The sequence below is a fragment of the Thalassophryne amazonica genome, chromosome 5 (genome assembly GCF_902500255.1).
Source record: "Thalassophryne amazonica chromosome 5, fThaAma1.1, whole genome shotgun sequence".
In the NCBI taxonomy this organism is placed as follows: domain Eukaryota; kingdom Metazoa; phylum Chordata; class Actinopteri; order Batrachoidiformes; family Batrachoididae; genus Thalassophryne; species Thalassophryne amazonica.
The window spans coordinates 97,801,388-97,829,216 of record NC_047107.1 but is presented as its reverse complement, the minus strand read 5'-3'; the positions used below and the strand labels follow the sequence as shown (position 1 = coordinate 97,829,216).

General features: G+C 41.6%; 1 protein-coding gene across 1 annotated transcript in view; it reads right to left on the bottom strand.

The window, feature by feature from the left end:
* The window catches only part of prlrb (prolactin receptor b), a 69,535-nt gene that overhangs the window by 35,491 nt on the left and 6,215 nt on the right, over positions 1 to 27,829 (bottom strand). Inside the window, exons 2-4 of the mRNA XM_034170954.1 lie at positions 5,593 to 5,681; positions 5,360 to 5,492; positions 478 to 647 (exon numbers count right to left, since the gene is read on the bottom strand). Of these exons, the coding sequence (XP_034026845.1) occupies positions 478 to 647; positions 5,360 to 5,492; positions 5,593 to 5,681 (392 nt within the window). The remainder of the gene's footprint in view (positions 1 to 477; positions 648 to 5,359; positions 5,493 to 5,592; positions 5,682 to 27,829) is intronic.

The window sequence follows — 27,829 nt, the reverse complement described above, 5'->3', positions numbered from 1 at the left end:
ATTTTATTTTTAAAATAAAAAGGGTTGTTCTATCTCACGTAATCTACACCCAATATTATTTTTATTTATTTTCAATTTTTGGTACACAATCACTTATTACCATGACAACAGAAAGTCTGCTTCAGTAACCTTTTCACAAAGTTTCATGAAAATGGGTTCATTAGTTTTGAGTTTGTCCACCCAACAAACCAACAGACTGAAGCACAAAGGCGATTGTTTTTTGGCTTGAATTCGCAGTTCAGAGCTCAAATGAATGAAGAAAACCATATGGATGATTAAAAACACCACAAGAATTAATATAAATAAATACATAAATGTAATCATGAAAATGTGTATAATTAATTTGGGTTTTTTGCATATTGAAACCAAAGGAGTGTAATTATGCTGCAACTATGAGAAAGAACGTTGTCTTTCTGTTATTTATGTGTCTCAGTGATTCATTTCTATCATTTAGTTCCTTTGGCAGTAACAGCTTACTGATATTCATGACGTCCACCTCTCGAGGGTCTGAAGTGGTGTTTCCGAGGGCGTTGGAGGCCACCACGGTCAGGATGTAGCTGACCCAGATAGACGTGTGGTTCTTGCTGAAGAAGCAGGAGTTCTCACCTGCAGATTGGTAATCTGGACACTCGTATGTTCCCTGCATACTGCATGTTGGCAAAACAAGACCTTTAATGGCGAGGACTGGATGAGTCTCAGTTCATTTCAATTACATCCCTGCAACAAGGTCATTATTTCAAAAGTGCTGCAAAATTGCCTCAGATGAAAATACTTCTAAATGTATGTATTTTGATGTTTGGGCAAAAAAAAAAAAAAAAAAATCATAAGCGTTACAGGACTGAAATGCATTTTTAAATCATGCAAGTGAGAAAGAGAAGTTTGAACCAGTGTGGAGCACAATTTAGTTCATCAGCTAACAGCCAGTTAGTGAAACTAACTTTTTCTTCAGCAGATGAACTTTTTAGCAAACTTTGAAACTCATTAGCTTCTATTAAGTTTCGTTCCACTAACTTTAAGTCAATTAACATTTTTAAATAAAGTTTAATAGTCAAAATAATTTGTAAACCATAAGATCAGATTCTCAGTTCTCAGCAGGAAACCGATGGATTGCTTACTCTGGGAAGGGAATGCGGCCTTGACCCAAGTGAAGGAGGTCAAGTACCTCGGGGTCTTGTTCACGAGTGAGAGAACAATGGAGCGTGAGATTGACTGGAGAATCGGTGCAGCAGGGGCGGTATTGCATTCGCTCTATCGTACTATTGTGACGAAAAGGGAGCTGAGTCAAAAGGTGAAGCTCTTGATCCAAGTCTCAAAGATTGAGAAGAAGTCTCAATCTTCATTACTACTATCACTTGTGGTCATGAAGGTTGGATCATGACCGAAAGAACTAGATCGCAGGTACAAGCGGACGAAATGGGCTTCCTCAGGAGGGTGGCTGGTGTCTCCCTTAGAGATAGGGTAAGACGTTTGGTCATCTGTGGGGAGCTCGGGGTTGAGCCGGTGCTCCTTCGCATTGAAAAGAGCCAGCTGAGGTGGTTCGGTCATCCGGTAAGGATGCCCCCGGGCCTCCCTAAGGAGGTGTTCCAGGCACGTCCATCTGGGAGGAGATCCAGGCACGTCCATCTGGGAGGAGACACAGTGGAAGACCCAGGACTAGGTGGAGAGATTATATCTCCACACTGGCCTGGGAACACCTCGGGATCCCCCAGTCAGAAGGGCAGCGTCCGAAATGTCACTACTGCTATTGGTGTTTAAATAAAGCTCTTTGCATGGGAGCGCTCAGGTTTGTGTGGATTTTTGTTTTGATATTCTTTTTTTCTTAGGCAGGTTATGTTTTGCCGGATACGGCAAACACGCACTGAGCGATATTTCACCGGATCTCCTCGCTAATTGGCTAGTTCAAATGACATCATCGTAGAGTTTATTTCAACATGGTGGTACCCTTGGAAAAGTTGAACTGGATGATATTTCGCCGTACACAGCACTGGCAAATGGCGGGTTGCGCTGTTTTGCCTGCCATCTAAATTTATTCGGAACAGAACGGCTGCGGTCGGGCGGGAAATTAAGCTTCAGGCTTTCAGGCTCCTCTCCTGTGGAACCGGCTCCCAATTCAGATCAGGGAGACAGACACCCTCTCTACTTTTAAGATTAGGCTTAAAACTTTCCTTTTTGCTAAAGCTTATAGTTAGGGCTGGATCAGGTGACCCTGAACCATCCCTTAGTTATGCTGCTATAGACGTAGACTGCTGGGGGGTTCCTATGATGCACTGTTTCTTTCTCTTTTTGCTCTGTATGCACCACTCTGCATTTAATCATTAGTGATCGATCTCTGCTCCCCTCCACAGCATGTCTTTTTCCCGGTTTTCTCCCTCAGCCCCAACCAGTCCCAGCAGAAGACTGCCCCTCCCTGAGCCTGGTTCTGCTGGAGGTTTCTTCCTGTTAAAAGGGAGTTTTTCCTTCCCACTGTAGCCAAGTGCTTGCTCACAGGGGGTCGTTTTGACCGTTGGGGTTTTACATAATTGTTGTATGGCCTTGCCTTACAATATAAAGCGCCTTGGGGCAACTGTTTGTTGTGATTTGGCGCTATATAAAAAAAAAAAAATTGATTGATTGATTATTGGAAATATTTTACCATTCACTATTTTGGACTGATCGAAGGTTTTGCAGACATGACACGGACAGATAAAAAACAGGATAAACACATGTGCTGACATGGACTTCTGTATTTTCATTTTTATTCTGTCTTGAATTTGCAGGTTTTGTTTATCAACCCTGCCCCACACAGAAAATTATTTCCACCGTGTCTGAAATGATTTCCACCGCATGGCGAAAAGCGCCGGTGGACATACTTTTGGGTGCGGCGGAGGAAATAATTTCGGGCACGGTGGAAATAATTTTGGGCACAGCTATGCCATGTTTCTGAGCTGCTTTTAGCGTCCGAGAATCCCTCTGGCAGTATAGTCCAGCAGTTAAGGGATAGAATCGTGCACTTTTTTACAAAAGCGCCAAACTTTGTCCAGCTAGGGACTCTTTAGGTTATATTAAGTCATGTCAAAGCGGGAGACATTTGATTTTAGCCCTGTATCCTGCTTTTTTTAAAAGGGTGTTTGCATGGTTATAATACAGTGTATATTTTGCTATTCATATGACAATACGATCATATGGTTATTATGTAGGGGGCCAGTGATCAAGATTGGACATTGTTAAGCTGTAGAGAATGGCTACTGCAACTAGTGCAAAGCTATACTGAGCTTATGTGATCAGGTATCGTCCGTCGTGCGGCGTCATACGTCATCGTACATCCTTATACATTAGCAGGGTGGTATGTTTCAAAATGGAAAGAGGTACAGGACTCATTTCAGGCCTGTAGGGATCTTTAACAGACCTCTACCTGTGAGACATAAAATTAAGTCACTGTGATCTTCCTAGCATGAAAGCTGTAGAGAGTAGTTCATTAAAAATATTCATGAAACATTTGTGCATATCTAGGAAGTTTGCCAACCAGGTATTTACAATGTTTTCAGTTAAAAAATATGGTGATAATCGTCTTAATACCAATAACATAAAATAATAATGATAACAACAATAATAATAATGGTTATGGCCATAAAAACAAAATTGATTTCTTGTAATTAATAAAAAAGCATTTCTTTCTGTTCAAACACTGTTATTTTAGAGTGTAAATATGTTAGCGTGCATGAGTAGCATCTTTCCTTTGCTCTATGCTCGCAAACAGCTATATTGCATAGGTATATTGATATTCACAATGAGTTAGACAATATTTAGTCACTTTTCCTAGATTAATGCTTTTTCTAAGAGTGTAAGCACACTGAAGTACATTCGAAGCATCCCTACTTAGCCTTAATACATTTTTCATAACCTTCAAGTTTATATTATGAACTTAAAAAGACATTTGGATAAGAGTTTGTCATGAATTATATGCTGTAGAAGGCTGAAAATGGTTATTCTCTTAAACCAAAATTTTTAGAGTGTAGACGTTTATGGATTCAATGTCTCCCGATCTTATATACTCTAGGACACTATAAAGTACCTCTGATAAAGTTTTGGCACTTTTGTATAAAAGTGCATGATTCCCCTAAAATTTGTCCCTTAGCCGCCTGACTAGTACAACCCCTGGCAAAAATTATGGAATCACCGGCCTCAGTTGTTTAATTTTGTAGAAAAAAAGCAGATCACAGACATGACACAAAACTAAAGTCATTTCAAACGGCAACTTTCTGGCTTTAAGAAACACTATAAGAAATCGGGAAAAAAAAATTGTGGTAGTCAGTAACGGTTACTTTTTTAGACCAAGCAGAGGGAAAAAAATATGGAATCACTCAATTCTGAGAAAAAAAATTATGGAATCATGAAAAACAGAAGAACGCTCCATCACTAGTATTTTGTTGCACCACCTCTGGCTTTTATAACAGCTTGCAGTCTCTGAGGCATGGACTTAATGAGTGACAAACAATACTCTTCATCAATCTGGCTCCAACTTTCTCTGATTGCTGTTGCCAGATCAGCTTTGCAGGTTGGAGCCTTGTCATGGACCATTTTCTTCAACTTCCACCAAAGATTTTCAATTGGATTAAGATCCGGACTATTTGCAGGCCATGACATTGACCCTATGTGTCTTTTTGCAAGGAACGTTTTCACAGTTTTTGCTGTGAACATCCTCCGAGGCCGGTGATTCCATAATTATTGCCAGGGGTTGTAGGTGATTTTCTGTTACGATTCAAATGACTTCATGGCACCCAAAATGGCATAGAATCCCTCTGCCGGTAGGTGACTTTCTGTTCCAATTCAAACGACTCTATGGCACCTAAAACGGCATTTAAAGATGAAAAATTACCACCAACACTGAATGCAGAGGGTGAAGCAACACTCAATGCTGAGGGCGCCGCCATGTTGAAATACCCTCTACGATGACATCATTTGAACTAGCCAATCAGCGAGGAGATCCCGTCAAATATCGCTAGGTGCGTGTTTGCCGCATCCGGCAAAATATACACTACGTTTTTCTTATTTACATATTTGAATTGTTTCTTTCAGTGAGATGTACCACATGGACAAACAGTCTTGTGATGCAACAATGATGTGTTTAATGTCATAATATTGGGATGTTACTCCAATAAACAGTCTTAAATGTCAGTGAGTTGATTTTAATGGGGACCCATTATAAACTGTATCCACTTTCGGTTAGGGTGAGTGGGGTCCCTGAGGTAAAGGATTTGATTGGGTATGATCAAATACAAATGTGGCAACTAAGAAGCCTGTAGTGTTCTACTCTAGCTTACAATTCTACGACACTTTCCCTTGCATTCATTATGGCTGATAACTTCAAAATTGGACTGACTCTTCTCTCTGGTAGTAGAGGCGATGTGAGGTCAGCAGCCCCCCGTCAGAGCCTGGTTCCCACCAACAGCTAAACGTCTCTTTTTCAGGGGACCGACATCTGAGGAAGATTGGTTTCCCTGGTGGAGATGCACCTGTCAACACAGATGGTAACCAATCACCAGTTTCCAGTCTTTCTACCAAAGTCACTAAAAAGAAGATGAGGGCTTGTTTTTTGTGAAACCCTGAACTTACCTTTTAACTCCGTAGGTGCACAGAATAGAAAGAGCAGGAACATATATGCATTTCTCTGCATATTGACACAAAATGTACGGCTGTGCACCCTGCAAAAAGATTCAAACATCAACAATGTATAACTGACATGACATTCCCCTACAGTTCGGCCGCATACCTTGTTTTTACCTACAACAACACTATGGAGGGAAAACAAGTACAGTGACAACTATTTATTTGTGTATGTTGTGGTTCATACTGGCAGCCGTGCAACTCTGTGTGCATCTGATGTCATTAGACATTCAACAGAGTAGGTCCTGATGGGTTCTTGGCTGGGAGACCACTTAGGAACCCTGGGAGCTGCGCATGGTCCTCCATAAACAACTGGAGTTGACTCAGGAAGGGCATCCAGCATGTAACTTGCCAAATCCCATTGTGGATCTCTAATGGATCTACTGTGGTGACCTTGAGCGGCTGTCAAAACACCCTGGGCAAATGTTGATAAGCTTACCATTGACAAGTGACACGTTTCTGCAGAGGGTTTTTACAAAGTAGAGTTCAGTGATTTTGACTTTTTGACACCCAAATCAATAGACTTCGTGGGGTCACCAACACTTAATGCACTGCGCTCACAGGATTTTTACAACGTATGCTCCAGTGCCCTTAACCTTTTTTAACTTTTGAACCCAAAGTCAATAGGCTTCTTGTGGTCAAAATACCTAACACACGTACCAAGATTGGTGACAAACGGGCATTTACAAAAGACGTTATTGCACTCACAAGACTTTTACAAAGTACGCTCCAGTGACCTTAACCTTTGAATTTTTTTACCCCAAAATCAATAGGCTTCTTGGGGTCTTGCTATGTAATGCATGTACCAAGTTTGGTAACAACCGAACAACTGAAGTAATCTCACTTAAGTGAAATGTCGCATTACTGACTGACTCCCTGCACATAGTGATGTTAAGCCTCATGGCTGCTCTGCAAGAAAAGAGAAAGAAGTTGAGTCATCTCATGACCGAAAATAATGTGACAATGATCAATCATGTTAGACTAGCGTGATGCCCGTGGGGATCCACGGGGTCTAGATTGGGTAGTGTTTATAAAAAATAAGTACCTGACATTTTTCAGGGGTGGTAATAAATTATGCAAAGTTTCTGTAATAATTTGGAATGGGGTATGAGTCCAGAATGTAATTATCAACATTCAGTGTTCACTGTTGTTCCATAATATCCGTAATTTGTCCAAAAATATTAGTCCTATCAACGTTCCGCTTTGGTGCCATTCATCCTCGACCCAAAATGCATAAGCATGCCAAACGGCAAATGTCAGCTCTCCCCAGTTTCTCCATGATCGAAGGTACACACACACACACGCACGCACACAAGCACGCACGCATATGCATACACATACACAAAGGCCACTTCACTTTTAATAGATAGATGATTTACCGCCCCTGCTGGAATGTGTGAATCCAGAATTTAATTATCAATGTCCATTGTTCAGTGTTGTTACATAATATCCGTTTGTTATCCATATCTCCAAAAATATTTGTCCTATCAACTTTCCGTTTTCATGGCGTTCATCCTTGACCCAAAATAAATAAGCATACCAAACGGTAAAGGTCAGCTCTCCCCAGTTTCTCCGTGATCAAAGCCATACAACAGTCATGACAGTCGTGGGACTGATTAGTGACAACAATAAAACGCCCTACAGAGAGGAAGTGGATTCACTGGTGACATGGTGCAGTGAAAACCATCTCGACCTGAATACCAAGAAAAGGAAAGAAATAATAATTGACTTTCGGAAGGCGCGGGCTACACCTCACCATGCTCTGATGATCAAAGGGGAACGGGTGGAATGTGTCCAAGAATTCAAGTTCCTAGGACTACACATCTCTGAGGAAGTTGGCTGGACAGCCAATACCAATCATATGGTTAAAAAGGCCCAGCAACGCCTATTTTTCCTAAGAACATTGAAAAAGAACAAGCTGCCTCCGCCTCTGTTGAAGAATTTCTACAGCTGCACCATCGAGAGCGTACTCACATATGGATGTACGGTGTGGTACGCCAGCTGCACCGCATCTGAGAAGAAACAGCTTCAGCGAGTGATTAAAACAGCTCAGCGGATCATCGGTTGCCCGCTCCCATCCCTGGCTGAGATTTACTCAAAACGCCTTCTCGGATGGGCCACAAAGATCACAAATGATCCCTACCATCCGGGACACTCCCTCTTCTCCATCCTCCCGTCTGGCAGGCTCCGGGTTATCCGAGCCTGCACAAACAGACTGAAGGACAGCTTTTTCCCAATGGCTGTGAAAAGACTTTTAGAAGAATATTGACTACTTGTATCACACTGGGGATCACACTGCACTGTTTTTATTATTGCACCGGATATCCCTCCACTGTTTTATTCTTTAAAATATGTATTTAATATTCATTATCTTATTTATACTGAGTTTTTAACAGACTATATATTTTATATGTGATAGTCTATTGTATATTGTAATTTATCTGTGAGGGAGCTGCTGTACAGGGGTGTTGCCGAAGGACATTTCATTGTGTTTTTATACAATGAAAATAAAGCTTATTCAATTCAAATACACACACACATACACAGAGGCCACTTGACTTTTAATATATAGATTATGCATAATCTCACAGCACAAAAACATTATAGATTAAATTTATTCTCCAGCCATAATCACAGAGAGACTGTGCACTCTCACGCAAAAATGTGAGGTTTACAAGTTAGCAAAGATCAAAGATGAGAGTCAGTCCTGCAGAGAAACAAACCTATGCAACACACACATCACAAAGTACAGTTCATAGTAAAGCGACACAATGCATTCAACTTAATACACTGATTTGCTGCAAAGCCCTATTGTATATTTTCTGCAGGTTTGCTTGGTCTTTGGAAATTTCCTGTAAGCTGACTGATTTATTGGGAGTGAACTACAAGTGGATTTGTGCTGCCTGGCAACAAACCCAACATAGTGCTTCTGTTTCCCAGCTCTATCAAAAGGCGGGCCAGGAACAAGCTTGGCACCTTACCAAAAATGACTATTACAGTCATAGTGTTAAACTAAACACGGTCAGAACGAGCACAATCTTGCTATGATATAAACGTATTTATTCTTGTATTTGCATCATTTTTATTCTTACATGGATTTGTTAATAATTAACTAGAGAATCACTCATTAGAACCTGTTATTGTCAAAGTGTAGCAGGTCATTCAACTGTAATAACACCAACTGACATTCCAGCTCTTTGGTGATGAGGTGAGTGAGGAGAGTATGTTTGCTTTTCCTGTAATGAGGTCTGTCGATTATTTCAGGACACATTAACAAAAATCTCCTCGGTTGTAATGTTAAGAAACATGAACAAATTTTCTTGGATGAAGATGCTCGTGAAATTTTGCACGTCCCATGCACCCACTGTGGTGGCCAAGAAAGGCCACAGCACCTCTAAGTTAAGGCTATAAATGCAGAACACACAAATCAAAAAGTAAATACAGCTGTGCTCAAAGGTTTACATACGAGGGCTGTCAATAAAGTAACGGTCCTTTTTATTTTTTTCAAAAACTATATGGATTTCATTCATATGTTTTTACGTCAGACATGCTTGAACCCTCGTGCGCATGCGTGAGTTTTTCCACGCCTGTCGGTGACGTCATTCGCCTGTGAGCACTCCTTGTGGGAGGAGTCGTCCAGCCCCTCGTCGGAATTCCTTTGTCTGAGAAGTTGCTGAGAGACTGGCGCGTTGTTTGATCGAAATTTTTTCTAAACCTGTGAGACACATCAAAGTGGACACGGTTCGAAAAATTAAGCTGGTTTTCAGTGAAAATTTTAACGGCTGATGAGAGATTTTGAGGTGATTCTGTCGCTTTAAGGACTTTTCACGGTGCGAGACGTCGCGCAGCGCTCTCAGGCGGCGTCATCAGCCTGTTCAAGCTGAAAACCTCCACATTTCAGGCTCTATTGATCCAAGACGTCGTGAGAGAACAGAGAAGTTTCAGAAGAAGTCGGTTTGGCACTTTTTTTCACTCATGGTTATTGGTTGGGTGAAGCCATTTACTGTCAAACAATTGTATTTACTCTTTTTAAATCACAATGACAACAGAAACTACCCAAATGACCCTGATCAAAAGTTTACATACCCCTGTTCTTAATACTGTGTATTGCCCCTTTAACATCAATGACAGCTTGGAGTCTTTTGTGGTCGTTGTGGACGATCGAGGCTCTCTGATGGTAAAACTGCCACTATGTGTTGGACTTTATTCACATCAATTAGAAATACAAACCATATGGCACTCTATGGTAAATCTGCATGGAGGAGACGTTCTGAAAAACTGAGTGATTGTGCAAGAGGGAGAAGAGTGAGGAAAGCCACCAAGACAACCCAGAAGAAGTTATAGGCTTATGTGACTGTGATTGAAGACCATCACACGTGCTCAGACTTCACCCTGATGTAACCACAGACTAGGATATAGCATAATAAAAAGTTCATGGGTTTATCCAGTGCCATAAGTCGGAGAGTCTGGTGTCATATTTAGTCAAATCTTTGTCCTTTTCCAAAGCTGTGGGTGCAAGCTATCAAACCCTGCTCCAGGATCTGTCTTCAATTACAACAGCTGACCTTGTAATTTTTGGAGAAATTGTGCACAGTGCAATTTTTGCATTTTGCATCACCACTCTTAGTTTCATAGTGGAGTAGAGCGGAGAAGGATTTTCTTTCACCAAAACAGATCAAATCCAGGCTTGCATCTCAAGTGTACCTTCTGGCAATTTGTAGCTAAACTTTCAGGTCTTCTTTTTAAGAAAATCCTCCTCTATACCACTTCATCACAAAGCTGCAGTATAACTGGTAACATGTAACATTTGGTAACATGGGTGCTGTAAATCCACACAAAAACACAGATGTGTTGCAAATAGACACAACACAATGGAAATAGTAATAAAGCAAAATGCCTTTTAATGACAGACCATTAGACAGGTAAAGAGTGACAAGTAGACAGTGCTAGATCTAAATAGTCATACCAGTGTACTACATCATCAGCAAAAATCAGTATGCCACAATCCATGGGATATCTGAATAATCACTCGCCATTTAGTACTAGCTGAATGGTACCCGAATGATGTATTTATAGGGTGTAAACAGACTACATTACGCTATCCCATGATGCAGCTGGAGCCTAGTAACAACTTCCCGGGAAAATCCAAAGACGACAATACATGTAATATTAGCATTGCTAAGTTTGCCATTGCAAAATAGAAATCTTCATGACATATGTGAGTATATGTATACGTGTGATCTGTAAACATCTTGGAAAAAGGACAGTTAAAGTTGTGGCACCGTATTACAGCCAAACTGTGTCTCTACTACTCATTTGTTTACTTGTACTACACACTATAGCCCAACTGATATATCAGTTCGCTGATAATATAGTCTGTTATGAGCCTTTCACAAATATTTTTGCACATGTGAAAACTTTAACTGAATAAACAATGCAGAAACAACACTCCAATGGCATTGTTGGCCATGCTGCCCAGCATGGCTGGGATCTCCTCTGCCCCTTGGTCATATTAGCAACAAGAGACCAGCTGTTATTCATTTTCAGTTACAGTGAGTGGTTGACAGTAACAAGTGGTTGCTATGCTGCCAGCTAAGTGTGGCCAAAATAAATGAGAAGTCTATTTTATGCAAATGCCTCTACATTTTATGCAATGCAACATGGCGAATGCCAATTCAAGGAAACTCAACATCACGGAAACATGACGTATGTTGTTTGGTTGCTCTAAGAAAATAATTGAGGCCGTAATAAGCTTCCAGACAGCTTAATTTCTGTATAAACCCAATATATTTGGCATTTTTCTCTTATACAGAGGTCCCTCATTTATCGCGGGAGTTACGTTCTAAAAATAACCCGCGATAGGCGAAATCCGCAAAGTAGTCAGCGTTATTTTTTTACAATTATTATAGATGTTTTAAGGCTGTAAAACCCCTCACTACACACTTTATACACTTTTCTCAAATAGGCATTAACATTTTCTCACTTTTCTCTCCTGTGTAAACACTCTCTTTTTTCTTGTGGGTGAGAAGATTATAAATGGACACACGCAGAACACAATGCGCATGCTCTCCCTTCACTCACTGCCTCCGGGGGTACGGATGTGGGACCCGCAAAGAATCCAAGTCATGGCCACGGAGCTCTGCGGCTGAGGTTACCGAGACCATGCAGCGGGCGCTGCGGATTTTTCCGCAAGAAGTCTATCCTTGCGGGCTGCCCGAGCGCTCCACATCAAAACAGCAAGCGTAGTCTCTGAACCTGTTGCCAGAGTTGTCCGCAACTCCGCACAGCAGACAGGAGGGCGGTGTGAGTGACCCGCTGTGGCATTTACCGAGCCCGCAGACTCAGTAAGCGCATCGAAGCAGTGAGAGCAATCGTGGTGATGCCGACCGGTGCCGCGACCGGCCCGCCTGATAAGGACGCAGAACACAATGCGATGTTTAAAAAAAAAAAAAAGAAGCATGCAAAATTGCACTAAAAAAATCTGCAAAACTGCGAGGCCGCGAACCGCGATATAGCGAGGGACCACTGTATTATCTTTAAAATGAGTGGGCAGGGGTGGTGGACAAGTGGTTAGTGTGATTGGTTTCAGTGCGGAAGATTTTCAGTTCAAACCACGGAGTTGCATCAGGAAGGGCATCTGGCATAAAACTTATGCCAAATCAATATACAGAATGAAAACAAGATGCAGCAGATGGGACTTACTATTGCCTTTAAAATGAGTGAGAATTAAACACATTTATATATTGGCAGATATATCAGCATAGTAATTTTTGTAACTTCCTAATATCAGTATTGTATCCCCCTGCCCCGAAATAATCCAAATTGGTTGGGCTTTAGCATGTACAATGGTAACATATGGTCAGTATGCTCCTAAGGACATGCTGAGTAGTTTGATAAGTAAATGTCTGTGTGTCAACCCTACCCCCCAAACTGGTGAAGCAATAAATAAATAAATTAAATTAAATGCTCGATATCACCCAAATATATAGGAACCTAAGTGTGTTTAATTTATGAAAGTAGTTAAAATACAGATCAACTTTATTTATCCCAAAAGAAATAGTTTTGTCAGAGAACAGAAACAGTAGACAATGGTTAGTTAAATACACAATTATAGAAGCGTTAGTATTAAATACAAATCAATCAGTTTTTTTTTTTTTTACAGTAAGTACAACAAATTTATGTGAAATGATTGGAAGCTATATTGCACAAGATGTTTGACAATATTGCACATAACTCTGAATAACTGAATAACTCTGAATAACTCTGTTCATTATACGAGGGCTGTCAATAAAGTAACGGTCCTTTTTATTTTTTTCAAAAACTATATGGATTTCATTCATATGTTTTTACGTCAGACATGCTTGAACCCTCGTGCGCATGCGTGAGTTTTTCCACGCCTGTCGGTGACGTCATTCGCCTGTGAGCACTCCTTGTGGGAGGAGTCGTCCAGCCCCTCGTCGGAATTCCTTTGTCTGAGAAGTTGCTGAGAGACTGGCGCGTTGTTTGATCAAAATTTTTTCTAAACCTGTGAGACACATCAAAGTGGACACGGTTCGAAAAATTAAGCTGGTTTTCAGTGAAAATTTTAACGGCTGATGAGAGATTTTGAGGTGATTCTGTCGCTTTAAGGACTTTTCACGGTGCGAGACGTCGCGCAGCGCTCTCAGGCGGCGTCATCAGCCTGTTCAAGCTGAAAACCTCCACATTTCAGGCTCTATTGATCCAGGACGTCGTGAGAGAACAGAGAAGTTTCAGAAGAAGTCGGTTTCAGCATTTTATCCGGATATTCCACTGTTAACGGAGATTTTTTAATGAAAGACGTGCGGACGGATCCGCGCGTCGGGACGCAGCCGACGTGGTGCGGCGGCACAGGAAAAACACCTCCGTGTTGATAACCATTTGTAAAATCCAGGCGGCTTTTGATGGCTTTCAGTGGAGTGAGTATATGAGAAATTGTTTAACAGGCAGGACATGTTCCAACTTGTCCTTAAGGCTTTCAACAGAGGTGTTTTTCCTGTGGCGGAGCGTCGCGGCGGCTGCGTCCCGACGCGCGGACCCGTCCGCACGTCTTTCATTAAAAAAATCTCCTTTAACAGTGGAATATCCAGATAAATGCTGAAACTGACTTCTTCTGAAACTTCTCTGTTCTCTCACGACGTCCTGGATCAATAGAGCCTGAAATGTGGAGGTTTTCAGCTTGAACAGGCTGATGACGCCGCCTGAGAGCGCTGCGCGACATCTCGCACCGTGAAAAGTCCTTAAAGCGACAGTCTCACCTCAAAATCTCTCATCAGCCGTTAAAATTTTCACTGAAAACCAGCTTAATTTTTCGAACCGTGTCCACTTCGATGTGTCTCACAGTTTAGAAAAAATTTTGATCAACCAAAGCGCCAGTCTCTCAGCAACTTCTCAGACAAAGGAATTCCGACGAGGGGCTGGACGACTCCTCCCACAAGGAGTGCTCACAGACGAATGACGTCACCGACAGGCGTGGAAAAACTCACGCATGCGCACGAGGGTTCAAGCATGTCTGACGTAAAAACATATGAATGAAATCCATATAGTTTTTGAAAAAAATAAAAAGGACCGTTACTTTATTGACAGCCCTCGTACTTTGGCAGAATTTTTGTCTTTTTGGCCATTTTAAGAGAATATGAATGATAACAAAAAACTTTTTTTCACTCATGGTTATTGGTTGGGTGAAGCCATTTACTGTCAAACAATTGTATTTACTCTTTTTAAATCACAATGACAACAGAAACTACCCAAATGACCCTGATCAAAAGTTTACATACCCCTGTTCTTAATACTGTGTATTGCCCCTTTAACATCAATGACAGCTTGGAGTCTTTTGTGGTCGTTGTGGACGATCGAGGCTCTCTGATGGTAAAACTGCCACTATGTGTTGGACTTTATTCACATCAATTAGAAATACAAACCATATGGCACTCTATGGTAAATCTGCATGGAGGAGACGTTCTGAAAAACTGAGTGACTGTGCAAGAGGGAGAAGAGTGAGGAAAGCCACCAAGACAACCCAGAAGAAGTTATAGGCTTATGTGACTGTGACTGAAGACCATCACACGTGCTCAGACTTCACCCTGATGTAACCACAGACTAGGATATAGCATAATAAAAAGTTCATGGGTTTATCCAGTGCCATAAGTCGGAGAGTCTGGTGTCATATTTAGTCAAATCTTTGTCCTTTTCCAAAGCTGTGGGTGCAAGCTATCAAACCCTGCTCCAGGATCTGTCTTCAATTACAACAGCTGACCTTGTAATTTTTGGAGAAATTGTGCACAGTGCAATTTTTGCATTTTGCATCACCACTCTTAGTTTCATAGTGGAGTAGAGCGGAGAAGGATTTTCTTTCACCAAAACAGATCAAATCCAGGCTTGCATCTCAAGTGTACCTTCTGGCAATTTGTAGCTAAACTTTCAGGTCTTCTTTTTAAGAAAATCCTCCTCTATACCACTTCATCACAAAGCTGCAGTATAACTGGTAACATGTAACATTTGGTAACATGGGTGCTGTAAATCCACACAAAAACACAGATGTGTTGCAAATAGACACAACACAATGGAAATAGTAATAAAGCAAAATGCCTTTTAATGACAGACCATTAGACAGGTAAAGAGTGACAAGTAGACAGTGCTAGATCTAAATAGTCATACCAGTGTACTACATCATCAGCAAAAATCAGTATGCCACAATCCATGGGATATCTGAATAATCACTCGCCATTTAGTACTAGCTGAATGGTACCCGAATGATGTATTTATAGGGTGTAAACAGACTACATTACGCTATCCCATGATGCAGCTGGAGCCTAGTAACAACTTCCCGGGAAAATCCAAAGACGACAATACATGTAATATTAGCATTGCTAAGTTTGCCATTGCAAAATAGAAATCTTCATGACATATGTGAGTATATGTATACGTGTGATCTGTAAACATCTTGGAAAAAGGACAGTTAAAGTTGTGGCACCGTATTACAGCCAAACTGTGTCTCTACTACTCATTTGTTTACTTGTACTACACACTATAGCCCAACTGATATATCAGTTCGCTGATAATATAGTCTGTTATGAGCCTTTCACAAATATTTTTGCACATGTGAAAACTTTAACTGAATAAACAATGCAGAAACAACACTCCAATGGCATTGTTGGCCATGCTGCCCAGCATGGCTGGGATCTCCTCTGCCCCTTGGTCATATTAGCAACAAGAGACCAGCTGTTATTCATTTTCAGTTACAGTGAGTGGTTGACAGTAACAAGTGGTTGCTATGCTGCCAGCTAAGTGTGGCCAAAATAAATGAGAAGTCTATTTATGCAAATGCCTCTACATTTTATGCAATGCAACATGGCGAATGCCAATTCAAGGAAACTCAACATCACGGAAACATGACATATGTTGTTTGGTTGCTCTAAGAAAATAATTGAGGCCGCAATAAGCTTCCAGACAGCTTAATTTCTGTATAAACCCAATATATTTGGCATTTTTCTCTTATACAGAGGTCCTTCATTTATCGCGGGAGTTACGTTCTAAAAATAACCCGCGATAGGCGAAATCCGCAAAGTAGTCAGCGTTATTTTTTTACAATTATTATAGATGTTTTAAGGCTGTAAAACCCCTCACTACACACTTTATACACTTTTCTCAAATAGGCATTAACATTTTCTCACTTTTCTCTCCTGTGTAAACACTCTCTTTTTTCTTGTGGGTGAGAAGATTATAAATGGACACACGCAGAACACAATGCGCATGCTCTCCCTTCACTCACTGCCTCCGGGGGTACGGATGTGGGACCCGCAAAGAATCCAAGTCATGGCCACGGAGCTCTGCGGCTGAGGTTACCGAGACCATGCAGCGGGCGCTGCGGATTTTTCCGCAAGAAGTCTATCCTTGCGGGCTGCCCGAGCGCTCCACATCAAAACAGCAAGCGTAGTCTCTGAACCTGTTGCCAGAGTTGTCCGCAACTCCGCACAGCAGACAGGAGGGCGGTGTGAGTGACCCGCTGTGGCATTTACCGAGCCCGCAGACTCAGTAAGCGCATCGAAGCAGTGAGAGCAATCGTGGTGATGCCGACCGGTGCCGCGACCGGCCCGCCTGATAAGGACGCAGAACACAATGCGATGTTTAAAAAAAAAAAAAAGAAGCATGCAAAATTGCACTAAAAAAAATCTGCAAAACTGCGAGGCCGCGAACCGCGATATAGCGAGGGACCACTGTATTATCTTTAAAATGAGTGGGCAGGGGTGGTGGACAAGTGGTTAGTGTGATTGGTTTCAGTGCGGAAGATTTTCAGTTCAAACCACGGAGTTGCATCAGGAAGGGCATCTGGCATAAAACTTATGCCAAATCAATATACAGAATGAAAACAAGATGCAGCAGATGGGACTTACTATTGCCTTTAAAATGAGTGAGAATTAAACACATTTATATATTGGCAGATATATCAGCATAGTAATTTTTGTAACTTCCTAATATCAGTATTGTATCCCCCTGCCCCGAAATAATCCAAATTGGTTGGGCTTTAGCATGTACAATGGTAACATATGGGCAGTATGCTCCTAAGGACATGCTGAGTAGTTTGATAAGTAAATGTCTGTGTGTCAACCCTACCCCCCAAACTGGTGAAGCAATAAATAAATAAATTAAATTAAATGCTCGATATCACCCAAATATATAGGAACCTAAGTGTGTTTAATTTATGAAAGTAGTTAAAATACAGATCAACTTTATTTATCCCAAAAGAAATAGTTTTGTCAGAGAACAGAAACAGTAGACAATGGTTAGTTAAATACACAATTATAGAAGCGTTAGTATTAAATACAAATCAATCAGTTTTTTTTTTTTACAGTAAGTACAACAAATTTATGTGAAATGATTGGAAGCTATATTGCACAAGATGTTTGACAATATTGCACATAACTCTGAATAACTGAATAACTCTGAATAACTCTGTTCATTATACGAGGGCTGTCAATAAAGTAACGGTCCTTTTTATTTTTTTCAAAAACTATATGGATTTCATTCATATGTTTTTACGTCAGACATGCTTGAACCCTCGTGCGCATGCGTGAGTTTTTCCACGCCTGTCGGTGACGTCATTCGCCTGTGAGCACTCCTTGTGGGAGGAGTCGTCCAGCCCCTCGTCGGAATTCCTTTGTCTGAGAAGTTGCTGAGAGACTGGCGCGTTGTTTGATCAAAATTTTTTCTAAACCTGTGAGACACATCAAAGTGGACACGGTTCGAAAAATTAAGCTGGTTTTCAGTGAAAATTTTAACGGCTGATGAGAGATTTTGAGGTGATTCTGTCGCTTTAAGGACTTTTCACGGTGCGAGACGTCGCGCAGCGCTCTCAGGCGGCGTCATCAGCCTGTTCAAGCTGAAAACCTCCACATTTCAGGCTCTATTGATCCAGGACGTCGTGAGAGAACAGAGAAGTTTCAGAAGAAGTCGGTTTCAGCATTTTATCCGGATATTCCACTGTTAACGGAGATTTTTTTAATGAAAGACGTGCGGACGGATCCGCGCGTCGGGACGCAGCCGACGTGGTGCGGCGGCACAGGAAAAACACCTCCGTGTTGATAACCATTTGTAAAATCCAGGCGGCTTTTGATGGCTTTCAGTGGAGTGAGTATATGAGAAATTGTTTTAACAGGCAGGACATGTTCCAACTTGTCCTTAAGGCTTTCAACAGAGGTGTTTTTCCTGTGGCGGAGCGTCGCGGCGGCTGCGTCCCGACGCGCGGACCCGTCCGCACGTCTTTCATTAAAAAAATCTCCTTTAACAGTGGAATATCCAGATAAAATGCTGAAACTGACTTCTTCTGAAACTTCTCTGTTCTCTCACGACGTCCTGGATCAATAGAGCCTGAAATGTGGAGGTTTTCAGCTTGAACAGGCTGATGACGCCGCCTGAGAGTGCTGCGCGACGTCTCGCACCGTGAAAAGTCCTTAAAGCGACAGTCTCACCTCAAAATCTCTCATCAGCCGTTAAAATTTTCACTGAAAACCAGCTTAATTTTTCGAACCGTGTCCACTTCGATGTGTCTCACAGTTTAGAAAAAATTTTGATCAACCAAAGCGCCAGTCTCTCAGCAACTTCTCAGACAAAGGAATTCCGACGAGGGGCTGGACGACTCCTCCCACAAGGAGTGCTCACAGACGAATGACGTCACCGACAGGCGTGGAAAAACTCACGCATGCGCACGAGGGTTCAAGCATGTCTGACGTAAAAACATATGAATGAAATCCATATAGTTTTTGAAAAAAATAAAAAGGACCGTTACTTTATTGACAGCCCTCGTACTTTGGCAGAATTTTTGTCTTTTTGGCCATTTTTAAGAGAATATGAATGATAACAAAAAACTTTTTTTCACTCATGGTTATTGGTTGGGTGAAGCCATTTACTGTCAAACAATTGTATTTACTCTTTTTAAATCACAATGACAACAGAAACTACCCAAATGACCCTGATCAAAAGTTTACATACCCCTGTTCTTAATACTGTGTATTGCCCCTTTAACATCAATGACAGCTTGGAGTCTTTGTGGTCGTTGTGGACGATCGAGGCTCTCTGATGGTAAAACTGCCACTATGTGTTGGACTTTATTCACATCAATTAGAAATACAAACCATATGGCACTCTATGGTAAATCTGCATGGAGGAGACGTTCTGAAAAACTGAGTGACTGTGCAAGAGGGAGAAGAGTGAGGAAAGCCACCAAGACAACCCAGAAGAAGTTATAGGCTTATGTGACTGTGATTGAAGACCATCACACGTGCTCAGACTTCACCCTGATGTAACCACAGACTAGGATATAGCATAATAAAAAGTTCATGGGTTTATCCAGTGCCATAAGTCGGAGAGTCTGGTGTCATATTTAGTCAAATCTTTGTCCTTTTCCAAAGCTGTGGGTGCAAGCTATCAAACCCTGCTCCAGGATCTGTCTTCAATTACAACAGCTGACCTTGTAATTTTTGGAGAAATTGTGCACAGTGCAATTTTTGCATTTTGCATCACCACTCTTAGTTTCATAGTGGAGTAGAGCGGAGAAGGATTTTCTTTCACCAAAACAGATCAAATCCAGGCTTACATCTCAAGTGTACCTTCTGGCAATTTGTAGCTAAACTTTCAGGTCTTCTTTTTAAGAAAATCCTCCTCTATACCACTTCATCACAAAGCTGCAGTATAACTGGTAACATGTAACATTTGGTAACATGGGTGCTGTAAATCCACACAAAAACACAGATGTGTTGCAAATAGACACAACACAATGGAAATAGTAATAAAGCAAAATGCCTTTTAATGACAGACCATTAGACAGGTAAGAGTGACAAGTAGACAGTGCTAGATCTAAATAGTCATACCAGTGTACTACATCATCAGCAAAAATCAGTATGCCACAATCCATGGGATATCTGAATAATCACTCGCCATTTAGTACTAGCTGAATGGTACCCGAATGATGTATTTATAGGGTGTAAACAGACTACATTACGCTATCCCATGATGCAGCTGGAGCCTAGTAACAACTTCCCGGGAAAATCCAAAGACGACAATACATGTAATATTAGCATTGCTAAGTTTGCCATTGCAAAATAGAAATCTTCATGACATATGTGAGTATGTATACGTGTGATCTGTAAACATCTTGGAAAAAGGACAGTTAAAGTTGTGGCACCGTATTACAGCCAAACTGTGTCTCTACTACTCATTTGTTTACTTGTATTACACACTATAGCCCAACTGATATATCAGTTCGCTGATAATATAGTCTGTTATGAGCCTTTCACAAATATTTTTGCACATGTGAAAACTTTAACTGAATAAACAATGCAGAAACAACACTCCAATGGCATTGTTGGCCATGCTGCCCAGCATGGCTGGGATCTCCTCTGCCCCTTGGTCATATTAGCAACAAGAGACCAGCTGTTATTCATTTTCAGTTACAGTGAGTGGTTGACAGTAACAAGTGGTTGCTATGCTGCCAGCTAAGTGTGGCCAAAATAAATGAGAAGTCTATTTTATGCAAATGCCTCTACATTTTATGCAATGCAACATGGCGAATGCCAATTCAAGGAAACTCAACATCACGGAAACATGACGTATGTTGTTTGGTTGCTCTAAGAAAATAATTGAGGCCGTAATAAGCTTCCAGACAGCTTAATTTCTGTATAAACCCAATATATTTGGCATTTTTCTCTTATACAGAGGTCCTTCATTTATCGCGGGAGTTACGTTCTAAAAATAACCCGCGATAGGCGAAATCCGCAAAGTAGTCAGCGTTATTTTTTTACAATTATTATAGATGTTTTAAGGCTGTAAAACCCCTCACTACACACTTTATACACTTTTCTCAAATAGGCATTAACATTTTCTCACTTTTCTCTCCTGTGTAAACACTCTCTTTTTTCTTGTGGGTGAGAAGATTATAAATGGACACACGCAGAACACAATGCGCATGCTCTCCCTTCACTCACTGCCTCCGGGGGTACGGATGTGGGACCCGCAAAGAATCCAAGTCATGGCCACGGAGCTCTGCGGCTGAGGTTACCGAGACCATGCAGCGGGCGCTGCGGATTTTTCCGCAAGAAGTCTATCCTTGCGGGCTGCCCGAGCGCTCCACATCAAAACAGCAAGCGTAGTCTCTGAACCTGTTGCCAGAGTTGTCCGCAACTCCGCACAGCAGACAGGAGGGCGGTGTGAGTGACCCGCTGTGGCATTTACCGAGCCCGCAGACTCAGTAAGCGCATCGAAGCAGTGAGAGCAATCGTGGTGATGCCGACCGGTGCCGCGACCGGCCCGCCTGATAAGGACGCAGAACACAATGCGATGTTTAAAAAAAAAAAAAAAAGAAGCATGCAAAATTGCACTAAAAAAATCTGCAAAACTGCGAGGCCGCGAACCGCGATATAGCGAGGGACCACTGTATTATCTTTAAATGAGTGGGCAGGGGTGGTGGACAAGTGGTTAGTGTGCTTGGTTTCAGTGCGGAAGATTTTCAGTTCAAACCACGGAGTTGCATCAGGAAGGGCATCTGGCATAAAACTTATGCCAAATCAATATACAGAATGAAAACAAGATGCAGCAGATGGGACTTACTATTGCCTTTAAAATGAGTGAGAATTAAACACATTTATATATTGGCAGATATATCAGCATAGTAATTTTTGTAACTTCCTAATATCAGTATTGTATCCCCCTGCCCCGAAATAATCCAAATTGGTTGGGCTTTAGCATGTACAATGGTAACATATGGGCAGTATGCTCCTAAGGACATGCTGAGTAGTTTGATAAGTAAATGTCTGTGTGTCAACCCTACCCCCCAAACTGGTGAAGCAATAAATAAATAAATTAAATTAAATGCTCGATATCACCCAAATATATAGGAACCTAAGTGTGTTTAATTTATGAAAGTAGTTAAAATACAGATCAACTTTATTTATCCCAAAAGAAATAGTTTTGTCAGAGAACAGAAACAGTAGACAATGGTTAGTTAAATACACAATTATAGAAGCGTTAGTATTAAATACAAATCAATCAGTTTTTTTTTTTTACAGTAAGTACAACAAATTTATGTGAAATGATTGGAAGCTATATTGCACAAGATGTTTGACAATATTGCACATAACTCTGAATAACTGAATAACTCTGAATAACTCTGTTCATTATACGAGGGCTGTCAATAAAGTAACGGTCCTTTTTATTTTTTTCAAAAACTATATGGATTTCATTCATATGTTTTTACGTCAGACATGCTTGAACCCTCGTGCGCATGCGTGAGTTTTTCCACGCCTGTCGGTGACGTCATTCGCCTGTGAGCACTCCTTGTGGGAGGAGTCGTCCAGCCCCTCGTCGGAATTCCTTTGTCTGAGAAGTTGCTGAGAGACTGGCGCGTTGTTTGATCAAAATTTTTCTAAACCTGTGAGACACATCAAAGTGGACACGGTTCGAAAAATTAAGCTGGTTTTCAGTGAAAATTTAACGGCTGATGAGAGATTTTGAGGTGATTCTGTCGCTTTAAGGACTTTTCACGGTGCGAGACGTCGCGCAGCGCTCTCAGGCGGCGTCATCAGCCTGTTCAAGCTGAAAACCTCCACATTTCAGGCTCTATTGATCCAGGACGTCGTGAGAGAACAGAGAAGTTTCAGAAGAAGTCGGTTTCAGCATTTTATCCGGATATTCCACTGTTAACGGAGATTTTTTTAATGAAAGACGTGCGGACGGATCCGCGCGTCGGGACGCAGCCGACGTGGTGCGGCGGCACAGGAAAAACACCTCCGTGTTGATAACCATTTGTAAAATCCAGGCGGCTTTTGATGGCTTTCAGTGGAGTGAGTATATGAGAAATTGTTTAACAGGCAGGACATGTTCCAGCTTGTCCTTAAGGCTTTCAACAGAGGTGTTTTTCCTGTGGCGGAGCGTCGCGGCGGCTGCGTCCCGACGCGCGGACCCGTTCGCACGTCTTTCATTAAAAAAATCTCCTTTAACAGTGGAATATCCAGATAAAATGCTGAAACTGACTTCTTCTGAAACTTCTCTGTTCTCTCACGACGTCCTGGATCAATAGAGCCTGAAATGTGGAGGTTTTCAGCTTGAACAGGCTGATGACGCCGCCTGAGAGTGCTGCGCGACGTCTCGCACCGTGAAAAGTCCTTAAAGCGACAGTCTCACCTCAAAATCTCTCATCAGCCGTTAAAATTTTCACTGAAAACCAGCTTAATTTTTCGAACCGTGTCCACTTCGATGTGTCTCACAGTTTAGAAAAATTTTGATCAACCAAAGCGCCAGTCTCTCAGCAACTTCTCAGACAAAGGAATTCCGACGAGGGGCTGGACGACTCCTCCCACAAGGAGTGCTCACAGGCGAATGACGTCACCGACAGGCGTGGAAAAACTCACGCATGCGCACGAGGGTTCAAGCATGTCTGACGTAAAAACATATGAATGAAATCCATATAGTTTTTGAAAAAAATAAAAAGGACCGTTACTTTATTGACAGCCCTCGTACTTTGGCAGAATTTTTGTCTTTTTGGCCATTTTTAAGAGAATATGAATGATAACAAAAAACTTTTTTTCACTCATGGTTATTGGTTGGGTGAAGCCATTTACTGTCAAACAATTGTATTTACTCTTTTTAAATCACAATGACAACAGAAACTACCCAAATGACCCTGATCAAAAGTTTACATACCCCTGTTCTTAATACTGTGTATTGCCCCTTTAACATCAATGACAGCTTGGAGTCTTTTGTGGTCGTTGTGGACGATCGAGGCTCTCTGATGGTAAAACTGCCACTATGTGTTGGACTTTATTCACATCAATTACAAATACAAACCATATGGCACTCTATGGTAAATCTGCATGGAGGAGACGTTCTGAAAAACTGAGTGATTGTGCAAGAGGGAGAAGAGTGAGGAAAGCCACCAAGACAACCCAGAAGAAGTTATAGGCTTATGTGACTGTGATTGAAGACCATCACACGTGCTCAGACTTCACCCTGATGTAACCACAGACTAGGATATAGCATAATAAAAAGTTCATGGGTTTATCCAGTGCCATAAGTCGGAGAGTCTGGTGTCATATTTAGTCAAATCTTTGTCCTTTTCCAAAGCTGTGGGTGCAAGCTATCAAACCCTGCTCCAGGATCTGTCTTCAATTACAACAGCTGACCTTGTAATTTTTGGAGAAATTGTGCACAGTGCAATTTTTGCATTTTGCATCACCACTCTTAGTTTCATAGTGGAGTAGAGCGGAGAAGGATTTTCTTTCACCAAAACAGATCAAATCCAGGCTTGCATCTCAAGTGTACCTTCTGGCAATTTGTAGCTAAACTTTCAGGTCTTCTTTTTAAGAAAATCCTCCTCTATACCACTTCATCACAAAGCTGCAGTATAACTGGTAACATGTAACATTTGGTAACATGGGTGCTGTAAATCCACACAAAAACACAGATGTGTTGCAAATAGACACAACACAATGGAAATAGTAATAAAGCAAAATGCCTTTTAATGACAGACCATTAGACAGGTAAAGAGTGACAAGTAGACAGTGCTAGATCTAAATAGTCATACCAGTGTACTACATCATCAGCAAAAATCAGTATGCCACAATCCATGGGATATCTGAATAATCACTCGCCATTTAGTACTAGCTGAATGGTACCCGAATGATGTATTTATAGGGTGTAAACAGACTACATTACGCTATCCCATGATGCAGCTGGAGCCTAGTAACAACTTCCCGGGAAAATCCAAAGACGACAATACATGTAATATTAGCATTGCTAAGTTTGCCATTGCAAAATAGAAATCTTCATGACATATGTGAGTATATGTATACGTGTGATCTGTAAACATCTTGGAAAAAGGACAGTTAAAGTTGTGGCACCGTATTACAGCCAAACTGTGTCTCTACTACTCATTTGTTTACTTGTACTACACACTATAGCCCAACTGATATATCAGTTCGCTGATAATATAGTCTGTTATGAGCCTTTCACAAATATTTTTGCACATGTGAAAACTTTAACTGAATAAACAATGCAGAAACAACACTCCAATGGCATTGTTGGCCATGCTGCCCAGCATGGCTGGGATCTCCTCTGCCCCTTGGTCATATTAGCAACAAGAGACCAGCTGTTATTCATTTTCAGTTACAGTGAGTGGTTGACAGTAACAAGTGGTTGCTATGCTGCCAGCTAAGTGTGGCCAAAATAAATGAGAAGTCTATTTTATGCAAATGCCTCTACATTTTATGCAATGCAACATGGCGAATGCCAATTCAAGGAAACTCAACATCACGGAAACATGACATATGTTGTTTGGTTGCTCTAAGAAAATAATTGAGGCCGCAATAAGCTTCCAGACAGCTTAATTTCTGTATAAACCCAATATATTTGGCATTTTTCTCTTATACAGAGGTCCTTCATTTATCGCGGGAGTTACGTTCTAAAAATAACCCGCGATAGGCGAAATCCGCAAAGTAGTCAGCGTTATTTTTTTACAATTATTATAGATGTTTTAAGGCTGTAAAACCCCTCACTACACACTTTATACACTTTTCTCAAATAGGCATTAACATTTTCTCACTTTTCTCTCCTGTGTAAACACTCTCTTTTTCTTGTGGGTGAGAAGATTATAAATGGACACACGCAGAACACAATGCGCATGCTCTCCCTTCACTCACTGCCTCCGGGGGTACGGATGTGGGACCCGCAAAGAATCCAAGTCATGGCCACGGAGCTCTGCGGCTGAGGTTACCGAGACCATGCAGCGGGCGCTGCGGATTTTTCCGCAAGAAGTCTATCCTTGCGGGCTGCCCGAGCGCTCCACATCAAAACAGCAAGCGTAGTCTCTGAACCTGTTGCCAGAGTTGTCCGCAACTCCGCACAGCAGACAGGAGGGCGGTGTGAGTGACCCGCTGTGGCATTTACCGAGCCCGCAGACTCAGTAAGCGCATCGAAGCAGTGAGAGCAATCGTGGTGATGCCGACCGGTGCCGCGACCGGCCCGCCTGATAAGGACGCAGAACACAATGCGATGTTTAAAAAAAAAAAAAAAGAAGCATGCAAAATTGCACTAAAAAAATCTGCAAAACTGCGAGGCCGCGAACCGCGATATAGCGAGGGACCACTGTATTATCTTTAAAATGAGTGGGCAGGGGTGGTGGACAAGTGGTTAGTGTGATTGGTTTCAGTGCGGAAGATTTTCAGTTCAAACCACGGAGTTGCATCAGGAAGGGCATCTGGCATAAAACTTATGCCAAATCAATATACAGAATGAAAACAAGATGCAGCAGATGGGACTTACTATTGCCTTTAAAATGAGTGAGAATTAAACACATTTATATATTGGCAGATATATCAGCATAGTAATTTTTGTAACTTCCTAATATCAGTATTGTATCCCCCTGCCCCGAAATAATCCAAATTGGTTGGGCTTTAGCATGTACAATGGTAACATATGGGCAGTATGCTCCTAAGGACATGCTGAGTAGTTTGATAAGTAAATGTCTGTGTGTCAACCCTACCCCCCAAACTGGTGAAGCAATAAATAAATAAATTAAATTAAATGCTCGATATCACCCAAATATATAGGAACCTAAGTGTGTTTAATTTATGAAAGTAGTTAAAATACAGATCAACTTTATTTATCCCAAAAGAAATAGTTTTGTCAGAGAACAGAAACAGTAGACAATGGTTAGTTAAATACACAATTATAGAAGCGTTAGTATTAAATACAAATCAATCAGTTTTTTTTTTTTTACAGTAAGTACAACAAATTTATGTGAAATGATTGGAAGCTATATTGCACAAGATGTTTGACAATATTGCACATAACTCTGAATAACTGAATAACTCTGAATAACTCTGTTCATTATACGAGGGCTGTCAATAAAGTAACGGTCCTTTTTATTTTTTCAAAAACTATATGGATTTCATTCATATGTTTTTACGTCAGACATGCTTGAACCCTCGTGCGCATGCGTGAGTTTTTCCACGCCTGTCGGTGACGTCATTCGCCTGTGAGCACTCCTTGTGGGAGGAGTCGTCCAGCCCCTCGTCGGAATTCCTTTGTCTGAGAAGTTGCTGAGAGACTGGCGCGTTGTTTGATCAAAATTTTTTCTAAACCTGTGAGACACATCAAAGTGGACACGGTTCGAAAAATTAAGCTGGTTTTCAGTGAAAATTTTAACGGCTGATGAGAGATTTTGAGGTGATTCTGTCGCTTTAAGGACTTTTCACGGTGCGAGACGTCGCGCAGCGCTCTCAGGCGGCGTCATCAGCCTGTTCAAGCTGAAAACCTCCACATTTCAGGCTCTATTGATCCAGGACGTCGTGAGAGAACAGAGAAGTTTCAGAAGAAGTCGGTTTCAGCATTTTATCCGGATATTCCACTGTTAACGGAGATTTTTTAATGAAAGACGTGCGGACGGATCCGCGCGTCGGGACGCAGCCGACGTGGTGCGGCGGCACAGGAAAAACACCTCCGTGTTGATAACCATTTGTAAAATCCAGGCGGCTTTTGATGGCTTTCAGTGGAGTGAGTATATGAGAAATTGTTTAACAGGCAGGACATGTTCCAACTTGTCCTTAAGGCTTTCAACAGAGGTGTTTTTCCTGTGGCGGAGCGTCGCGGCGGCTGCGTCCCGACGCGCGGACCCGTCCGC